This window comes from Halyomorpha halys, unplaced genomic scaffold (assembly GCF_000696795.3).
Source record: "Halyomorpha halys isolate HHAL.00 unplaced genomic scaffold, Hhal_1.1 Scaffold790.1, whole genome shotgun sequence".
In the NCBI taxonomy this organism is placed as follows: Eukaryota; Metazoa; Arthropoda; class Insecta; order Hemiptera; family Pentatomidae; genus Halyomorpha; species Halyomorpha halys.
In genome coordinates this window covers 336,173-347,094 of record NW_027108682.1, presented here as the reverse complement: position 1 = coordinate 347,094, position 10,922 = coordinate 336,173, and the positions used below count along the sequence as shown (strand labels likewise).

Here is a 10,922-nt window from a genome sequence, read left to right as displayed (position 1 = left end):
CCAGTCACCTTGTATCTCCTTTGGCCAATGTCTGAAAAATAAAACAGAACTCTATCTTTAAAGTTATCAGTGAGAACTCTCATAAGATAGGCTGACACCGCCATAGTCCGTAGGGCATCAATTATACAGGTCCGTCTTGCAGTGTTAAAGGCATTCTTAACGTCTAGCGTGATGATTGCTGCATAACACTTAGCACCTCTTCTCCACCTTGCTCCTGCAATTTCTGTGCGGGCCATCTCGACTACCAATCCAACAGCATCTATCGTGGATCGCTCTTTACGAAATCCGTATTGAGCATGCGGGAGGCCATTAACTCCCTCTGTGAACTCTTGTAGCCTGAGGGAAAGGATCTTCTCGAATGCCTTACCTATGGTATCCAATAAGCAAATTGGACGATAGGTTGACGGGTCCTCCAGTCTTCCCTTACTCTTTGGAATGAGTACGAGGCGCTGTCTCTTCCAAGGTTTCGGAATTGAGCCTTCACGAATGCACGAATTGAAGAGATCGATGAAAAGATCCGGTCGTTTCCTTAGAGCCACCTTCAGAGCTATATTAGGAATTCCATCCAATCCTGGTGCCTTGCCATGTTTTAGGTCCGAGGCGATTTCCTCTATCTCTTCCTGCGTGATTTGTTCAAAGTCCGTTATATATATATTGTCAATACCTTCAATACTATTCGCCTGTTCAGGGAATAGTGTTCTGACAATACTGTCTACAACATTTGATCTCGTGGGTTGCTGCATCGTTCCATTACAAAGTTTCTTAAGCGCTATTTTGTAAGGTCTACCCCATGGGTCTGCATCCACTTCATCACAGAGTTCTCTTCAGCACCGTCGTTTGCTTTCTTTAATGGATTGTCGGAGGTTCCGACGGACATTTTGTTTTTTACGCTATTTGAGATGCTTACGGATTTAGCAGAGGCTGAGTGTACCCAGCCGCCATTTTGTTTTTTGATAGCCACCATTTTATTATGAGGGTCTCGCGGCCTTTTTCTTTTCGTTCACGACTATATTGGCAGTGGCTGAGTGTGCCCGGCCGCATTGTGTTTTTATGCTGTTTGAGATGCTTACGGGTTTAGCAGAGGCTGAGTGTACCCAGCCGCCATTTAACTTTTGATCGCCGCCATTGTATTATGAGGGTCTCGCGTTACCCCCACCATTTATTGATGGATCAGGTATCCACTTTTATACTACAACCAGTTGCTGAGTGTGCCCGACCGCCATTTTGTTTTTATACTGTGTGAGAGGCATACTGGTTTTGGAAGAGGCTGAGTCTACCCGGCCGCCATTTTGTTTTTATGTCGTTGTCATTTTTATAATGAGGGTCTCGCGGCCTTTTTCTTTTCGTTCACCGCCATATTGGCCACGTGACTTATGGAATCGGCAGAGGCTGAGTGTACACGGCCGCCATTTTCTTTATTGATCACTATCATTTTATTATGAGGGTCTCGCGACTTTTGTTCGCAGCTAAGTTTATTACGAAGATCTCGCAATACTCTTATTTTTGTTCGCCGCCATGTTTATTACGAGGGTCTCGCTACCTTTTTCTTTTCGTACTGGTTAAACCTAAAATATAAACACTGATATGTAGGACCTTTATCTTCTAATCCTTTCGATGAATGTAAACAAGGGATTTTGAACTTGTATAATCCCTAAAAATAACCAAACTGAGAGATAAATAGATCTGTTACTATGTAGGACTTTGTAATCTCTCTTATCTATTGATACTTTCGACTTTCAACTACAATACTTTTTATTTTAGTTTCCACAGCTTATATCAACAAAGCATCATTTAATTCCCTAAGGATTGAATTTTGAACAGGCAATACCTAAAACATAAACACAGATGATGGTCTCGATTATCATCTTTATCAGTTAAATCTTTCGGTTGAGGTGAAGAAACTTTGAACGACTAATAAATTACATATAGTAGCAGGATAAGTGACGTCATTATTTTCAGTTAATAGAATTGCCATGTGTTAAAAATGTAAAAATAGTCGTGTTAATTATTTTTAATTTCCTTTTACCTGGGTTATTCACTGCAACCTTCCCAGCTGTTACGTAACCTTTATCAATCCAATGGAATACTTACGTTATAGACGCGGAGTGTGCCTGACCACCATTTTGATCGTATAATCATGTAAACAATGTACTTTCAACTTTAATCTCTAAATGAGTTGTAGGACTTAGCAATTTCCTCTATCTTTAAATTCTTTAGACTTTGAATTGTAATCTTCTTTCTTTTAATTCTTAATTTAAGTGTAAACAATATATTTTGTACTTTAATCATACTACTAAAGCATAAAATAGGATATTTATTTTTTAATATCTTCATGAAATTTAAAGGTATATTATGTTTCGAACACTGGTAACATATAAAAAATAATATACAACAAATTGCAAAAGAAAACAATCTATTTTATTTGAATATGATACATACATTTGTTTAAATAAATGTCAGATCGTCTTTATTTTGTATTCTTCCATCGTAAATTAAAGAAATTATTACATTTCTGTTGTTGAAAGCATCGATATCTTCAGGTGACATCTTAAAACGTGTTGGGAGGAATATTCTGAAGGAGTTGCCATGGTCCTTTAACGTAGCGACCAACGCAATTCCAAACTTCGTTTTTATATGTTCCAACTCTCCGATGATGTATGGCCGTCCAATTTCTATATCAATCAATTTATGCACTAGACGAAGATCATCATTTAGTTGTTTTAAGACGGCTTTAAAATTTTTGCTAGATCTAAAAACAAAACGGTTTAAATAAATGTCAATTAATTTTACATAAGTATAGTTTACAGTTTTATTTAAAAATAAGGTATGATTAAAAGACTAGATATACTTACGATATCATGATGGTTGATATTAAGTATACTCCGGTCGGATGTTAGAGCAAAAGTGAAACTTAAGCAGCGATTTGATATTAAGTTAGTAAAGTTAGAGATTGTGTTGCGCTTGCGCTCCCCTCTCCATATGACCCATTCCATCATCCCCTCTCCCTATTTCCTCTTTAACTCACTCATCTAATTGCAAATAATCCTGAGTGTGCCGGGCCGCCATTTCATTTTTCTGATGTTTCAAATATTTGTTGATTCTCATAAGGGCTAAGTGTGCCTGGACGCCATTTTATATGGATTTTCATAGAGGCTAAGTGTGCCTGGACGTCGTTTTATTTTTATTTTATTTTGTTCACACCACCACCCATCGAAAGGCTAGGTAACCACTTTTTATACTATAACCTTCCACCGTCATTCCTCTTTTCTTGCAATTTGAGTGTTTACCCCCACCACTTATCAAATGCTTAGTGTACCCGGACGCCATTTTATCTTTCGTATGTTTATCCTCATCTCCTATTGAGGGTCAAATACCCATTATAACCCCCCTCCGCCATTTCCCCTGCGGAAATGTTATCCCTCTTCAATGTGATCTGTCCCGAATATTTAAGATTTATAAACCTCTTTTGCCGAACCGCTATTGAGGATATCAGTCTTGTAGAGACAGCATACCTTTTACGACCACCTTTTTATCAAACTAGTTTTGTTTGTTTTGTTTTTTATTTGAAAGCAGCACTTTACTAGTAGTTACAAGAAGAAACTATATTAGTTTAGAAAAAATAATTTTCACTTATATTGAAATTTTTTTTTTTCATTATTTATTTATTGTAATTTACAACTGTACAAAATAATACAATAGGTAAATATGTAGTATGCTTCATATACATTTGAAACACTTGGGAAGGAACCACCCATTGGTGGTACTTCAAACATTAATTTAAACTAGAAGGTCCCGTGGCCATCTTCTTTTCAGACGCCTCGGAGGATTATCAGGGATTGTTAAGGATGAAAGATTAAGAATTAATGGGTTAGGATGGTTAAGGAGTTTGGAATAAAAAGACGCATATCTATTTTGGGTCAAATCTGCAACGAATGGGATGTTAAGGTCTATATGAATGAGTTTATTTGTGACGTAATAAGGAGCATCAAGGATTTTACGTAGGATTTTGGATTGTAACGATTGGATACGGGAAGAATTTGATGGTTTGGTGGAGCCCCAGAGCTCAATTCCATATGTCCAAATTGGTCTGATTATTGTAGTGTATGCTAATTTTTTGTAATGAATGGGAAGTTTAGAGCGTTTGTCAAGTAAGTGTTGTAGCAATCGGAATCTACGAGCAGTTTCTTGTCGTTTCAGTCTTGTGTGTGGATTCCAAGTAAGTCTCTTGTCAAGATGGAGTCCTAAGTATCGAATCTGTTCAACAGGTATATTGAAATATGAATAATTGATCTTATGAAATATATGTTCCTTTTATTTCGATGAAATTTCCATTTTTTGTGTTACTTAAAAATTATAAGGTGACAATAATGATGATTTAAATCATTCGCAGCTGTTAAGTAACCCTCATCAATCCAGTGAAATATTTACGTTATAGACGCGGAGTTTGTTATCAATTGAAGAAATTATTTCATAGCTGTTATTGAAAGCATCGATATCTTCACCGACATCTTAAAACCTATTGGGATGAATATTCTGAAATTTCATCTTACACTCTCCCTATTCTCTCTTACGACCACTCATATATTTTTAAATTATCAACTAAGTCTAATATGACAACATAATTTTAATATTAAAATATTACTAATAACTACAATTTGACTTTGAACTAAGTAAGTTCTCTCTACTAAATCCCCACCGAGTCAAACTTATCTCTACCTCCCCCTCTACCACACAAGGGCCACCCAGGGTAATTAATTTACAATAACATTTCTGAATTTTGGGTATTCTATCTCCATCACACAGGTTTTGCAAGGCTTCTCGGCACATGATGGTGTTAGAACTGCCGGTGTCCACCAGGCTCCTCACTCCAGCTATCTCTATTATAGGCAGACCGCCGCTCTTTTCTTTCACATTATAATTCAGCAGTGTGTGGTCGCCTCTCCGCTGACAACCCCTTCAGATGTCTCGCGTCTTCCTCTCTCCGGTCCCTCGTCTCCATTCTCCTCCGTTCCCTCGCTTCCATCCTCTTCCATCTCCACCTTCTCCTCTAGACTACCTCGGTTCCTTGACTCCTCGACTTCTTCTTCGGTCTCTGATGCTCCTGATGCTTGCGTAGATTCATCTGAAGATCTACTGAACCTACGGTGGCTTCTCCGTATCTGTTGGGCGTTGATCTCCATTGGTTCGCCCCGGCCCACATCTCTTCTTCGGTACAAATATGGGCACTGTTTGGCTATGTGCCCCTCATTGCCACATTCAAAGCACCTCGTGCGCGGGCAATGCGCCACTAAATGTCCAATTTTACCACATCCGTGACACTTGCGGTCCTCCCGCCGACTATTGTTTCTGGGTTTAACTAGGCTTCTTCTATTTTCTTGGTCCATAGCTCTCTCTTTTCTACCATACCCATGTTCCCTTCTTCTCCAAGGGTTGGGCATGTTTCTTGGCCGTTGGTATTCTATCCGAGTCCACCCTGGTTCTTCTACTTCCATTCGGGCCTCTACCTCTCTAGCAGGTAACAATACATGTACAAGTTAAATTGAAAAAACATTATTTACAAAAGTTAAAAACACTCTTAAAACAAAAACAAAATAAATAGAATAAATTTACATTTTCTGTAATACAATCTGGATGTGGAAATATGAGGACACCCCAGCTTTTATTTTGTGATTGCCGGAAGTTTTAACTGCTCAATATAGATAGTTCTCCTCTTTCTCGGTTCTCTGAAATTTTCTAATGTAACTATGTTGTATTCTCTAATGGTTATCTTCCTGAATGGACCTTCGTATCGCTCTATCTCCTTACCCCTGTTAGACCGCAACTTTCTGTAGACGATCATCCCGATTTTGATCTATCTCATCCTATCTGTGACGTGTAAATTCTCCTGTACTACCCTCCTGCTTTTGTTATTTTTCCACTCTCCCCTGTGCTTTTTCCCATAACTTTCTTCGAGCAACGTGGTTGTTATGTATCTCCTCATCATCCACAGCCGTGCCCATATAATCCCGGCGGTGTACTCGGAGTCCAAAAAGGATCTCGAATCGTGAAAACCCCGTAACTGTGTGTACCGAATGGTTATATGCCACTATCGCCTTAGGGATGGCTAGATCCGGTTCCAATCCCTTGTCTATCAGATATAAGCGAAGATGGTCACTTAACGTGCCATAAGAGCGCTCTATTCCTCTTCTACTCTGTAGGTGTCCTGGTATGTTGAGGTGCCACGTCATGTCGAGGTCCTTAATTTCAGTTCGAATCCTGGCATTGTCAAATTCCCTGCCTCCGTCCGATTCGATGCGCTAAGGGACTCCATAGAATTGAAACCACAACTGCCAACACTGCTTTTCTTGCACCTGGTTCGCCGTTCCCAACTTACCGAAGATATAAATCACTGTTATCCATTTATGTTCTCTTTAGGTATATGTTTCCTCTTGTCTATCTTTTAGTGGGTTTCTATTATATTTCGTGCGCAGACAAACTTCGCAATTTCCTACAACCTCCGCGATTGTCTTCTTCATCCCCCACCAGAAGTACTTTCTCTTTAATGCGTGCAGGGTCTCCAGGATTTCGTGGTGATTCGTTTTGCCCTGGTGATATGCTGTGATCACCTCTTTTTGTCGTTCGTCTTCCAAAAGGGTTTTCAACATCTGCTTGCAACCGATGAACCTCCTATCCATCCCTATTTGTTCAGTGCACCATAATAGCCGCTTGATCTTCTCACAGACGATGGCATTGCCCACGTAAGGGTGATGGGTTTCTCTGGGGCCTGAAGCATCCTCCAGCACTCTACAAATCTGGTCGTCCCTCACACCTGGCTGTGACCAAATCGTCGTGATTATGCTCCACCCATACATGCAACACTCAACTTTAAGCAATCCAATGGTCTTCATCTTCCATACAATCTGCCGCCTATTGTTTATTATGGCCTCCAGTTCCTACATATCTATTGATCTTCCTTCCTCCGAGCTATCGGTAGACGAAGATTCCTCCCTATAACCTTCCTCCACCACATTTTGTTCTTCTTCCCCTCCCGGTGTCCACTCCTAAAGGAATTGTGTAGACGGTTCGCCTCCTCTTCCACTGCGATTACTGTAATTGCTTGAGACAACCAATCGGCTACTAAATTTTTTTTCCTTTTTTTTTTATATGATTTCCATATTATACTGTGCGAGGAGCTTCTTCCAACGTGTAATCCTAGCCGAAGACTCCATTAACTTTCCCACCCATTGAAGAGGCCTGTGGTCAGTGTGTACCCAAAACCTTCTGCCAAACATATCGGATTCAAAGTGGTCAACAGCCCAGACTATTTCCAAGAGCTCTCGTTCAAGCGAACTGTATCTGGTCTCCGTTTCTGTTAGGCGCCTACTGGCGTATGCCACTGGGCGACTCCCTCTTCACCCTCCTGAGACAAAACCGCTCGCAGCCGGTACTCATTCGCGTCCGTAGTTGTATTGAATTGCCGGGTGAAGTCCGGGAACGCTAGCACCGACTCCTGTTGCAGCTTCTCCATGCACCTTGGACGATCGTGTTCTTCTTCGTTCTAACTGAAACTAGAGGATCGACCCTATAAATCTGGCAAACAGTTCGTCAATTTCTATTAAAAAGTCATCCATCAGGCGCTGGAAGGTTATAGGAGCATTTTGGAGACCAAACGGCATCCTTGTAAATAGCGTAATGACCCCTCGTCTTATTTTGATCCTTCGGGTGCATTTTAATTTGATGATATCCAGCCTTCAAGTCTACAATGCTAAATTACCATGAAGTTACCAATACCATTGCGGGCAGAGAGGCTCTGGAAAAGATGAATGGCGGAAAGAAGACGATCCCGGTCCAGGAGTCCAATGGCAGTTAATAACCCCGGGGGGAGGGGCTGCAGAGTAGAGGGGAAGTGGAAATTGAATTGAGTAAATGGGGATTAAGGGGAAGTGTCTAATGGTACATGTAGTAGGAAAGATGTACCGGCGGCGATCCTAAAAAATAGTATCCCCTATATTGAAGAAAGGCTTCTCGATATTTACAAAGGGGATACTTTCCAAGAGGCTGGAAGATTGCCGATCTGAGACTCCTCTAGAAGGAAGGGGACAGGGATAAGCAGCTCCCTAAGTCCTACAGACCTATTTGTCTCCTCCCTGTGATAAGCAAGGTTCTGGAGCACCTAATCATGACCAGGCTAGCACCAGTTTTTACAAGGTGTGTCGTGGGTGACTTTCCACGGCAATACGGATCCACAAAAGGCAAAGGAACCACTGATGCTCTGTTGGGAGTGCGAGCAGACGTTGAACAGAGGGAGGAGCAGTATGTCAGCGTCTTTGACAGCGTCTGGTGGCCCCTTTTGCTCCAGCAGTTGCAGAAATATGAAAGCCCCAGCAACTTACAAGACTTGATAAGTAGCTACCTCGAGGATAGACGTGTGAAGATTAAATGTAGCTCTTATGAAGAAGAAGCTCCCTCTCTTTGGAAGCTTCTTCTTCATATGCTTCAGATGCCCTCAGGGCTCAGTACTTGGCCCAGCCCTATGGAAGCTGATTTTTTACGAGTTGTTGGGAGTCTTAGAGGAAGAGCGGTTCCCAGCCACTGGTTACGTCGACGATCTGGCTGCAGTGGTGTCCTCTAATAGCAGAACCGGCCTAAAACAGCAAGCAGAACGTTGTGCCAACCTGGTTGGAGAATGGTGCGAGAGGAAAAAGTTGTGAATGGCCTCTAGCAAGACACAGGCCATTATCCTAAGAGGAAAAACTGATAGGGCCCACCCTATTCATTTAATAATTCGAGGAACAAGGATACGTCCAAGTGAGGTAGTCACCTACCTTAGCGTATGATTTGGAAGAGGATTCAACGTGAGCCCTCATTTGGATTACTTGGGAAATAGGGTGGCCCAATCCTTGAACGGCTTTAGTCATGTGGGGGGTGCCTTCTGGGGCCTCAGATTCCCCGTGACAATGACCATATATAAAGGAGTGGTCGTGGGTATTCTGAGGTATGCCTCCCCCGCCTGGAACCGGAATCTCTCGCAACTTAGTGAATCATTAATTGTAAAGTGATTTATTAGCTGCAGTTTGATGATGGATATGTAACATCGAACTGCTGCTGCACACCTGTATTGCTTGTAAGGCAGGGGAAGGTGGAAATAAATAAATAAAAAAAAAGAAGAACCGAGACTACCAAATGATTATTGGGTGTGACCTGCTAGGGAAAATGGGTGCAAGGGTTCAGAATCATGGAGGTAAGTGGGACATTAAGATCGGAAAGAAGGAATACATCTGCCAACAACTAGTAGGAGACGGTAAAGCAAGAATAGGAGCAATTGATCAGGAAGGGTACTGGAAAGACCAAATTATGAACGATGTAAAAGGGATCAGGAGGTTGTTTGCGGGTTTAAACTATTACAGACGATTTGTGCCCGTAATGGCTGAATACCTAGTATCCTTGAACAATTTACTGAAGAAAGGGTCCAAGTTGGTTGTGACGGCAGACATGGTTCATAGGATTCTAAAATATATAGAGCAGTTGCAGAGGGAGCCAATCCTTCCATTTCCCGACTTCCAGAGGCCGTTTGCACTGACGACGTGAGTAAGCGCAAGGTGCGGTACAATTCCAGGAGTATGAGAAAGTAGAACGTCCAATAGCCTATGCCAGAAGACACCTTACGGAAACGGAGACTCGTTACAGTGCCTTCGAACGAGAGCTGTTGGGGATTGCGTTGGCGGTGAACCACTTTAGACCCTACCTATTTTAAAGAAGATTTCGGGTTCACACTGACCGTAGACCACTTCAGTGGGTAGGAAAACTAATAGAATCATCGGCAAGGGTCACTCGCTGGACCACGGGCATGATGAAGATAGAAAATGGGAAATATAAGTGTAGTAAAATCACTACTATTTGGTCGCAGCCGGGAGCTAGGGAAGCAGAAATTTGTAAAGCATTGACTGAAGCATCTAAACCCGGAAAGACTCACTATTTATACGTTGGCAACTCGGTAATCTGGGACAAGATCCAACGATTGTGGAGATTAGAACAGATCGGGATAGATTGTATGTTCATTCGCTGTATGTTTATGGTAGAAACTCTTAATGATATGGAACGACAGAAAGAGGTGACACTGGCATACCACCAAGGAAATTGAACCACAGACGATTGAATGAAACCCTGTACGGATTACGGCGTCGATACTTTTGGTATGGAATGAAACGGATCATACAAGAGACCTTTAGGAGGTGCAAGTCCCTGGCCCGGCACTTTTCGAATTTCGATTCGAAACTTATACACGAATTAGTACCTAATTGATACTATTTAGTATTAAAATATCAGAATTAGTTCCCAAAAACATCGCGAGCTATTATGCGTTCAATTCTGCCAGACCAGAGACATGTTTCAAATTTCCATCAAAATTGCTTGACGTGTGGCAGATTCCATTATTTTATGAAATTAGCAATTCTTATTCGCATTTCAATGAAAATCAGATCACCTATCAGTTTCGGATTTAAGTAATCTGAATTTGTCGGCTCTTTTTTGAATTTATAAAGTCGGGGTCGGGGGTCTCATTTTCTAACCCCCCTTGCCGCGGTACCGGAAGACGCCGCGACTGCAATGCCACCCCAGCCTATGCACCATGTAAGCTAGGCCCTGGCCTGCCACTACCATCACGCCAGAGTCCAGGACATGCTGGCCAGCCTCTGAGGAATAGACACGTCTTTCTGACACCAAGCGAAGATTTCATGATTTTCACCATTTTGCCAACAGCGAGACCACCAGAGGAGAGCGAAGAAGACGTGGCCGCAGCTGCGAAGACGTCACTCACCAGATAAGCCATTATTTCTGTTACCCATGAGACCACCCAAATCTGTTCTTAAATCATATAAGTTATGGGTTAGACAAGGCCTGTATACAACACTAATTCTAACTCCTCATGTAAATAAACCTCAATA

At 41.7% G+C, this 10,922-nt stretch overlaps 1 protein-coding gene across 1 annotated transcript; it reads right to left on the bottom strand.

Moving 5' to 3' along the window:
- Positions 1-4,919: 4,919 nt before the first annotated feature.
- On the bottom strand, positions 4,920-5,492 carry LOC136795662 (DNA-binding protein HEXBP-like). Its single transcript, XM_067046967.1, has one exon. The coding sequence runs from the start codon at positions 5,490-5,492 to the stop codon at positions 4,920-4,922; it is 573 nt and encodes a 190-aa protein (XP_066903068.1).
- Positions 5,493-10,922: the final 5,430 nt, after the last annotated feature.

Excerpts from the sequence above, each read along its gene's own strand:
- LOC136795662 (XM_067046967.1), bottom strand. The coding sequence starts at position 5,492 with ATGGAAGTAGAAGAACCAGGGTGGACTCGGATAGAATACCAACGGCCA.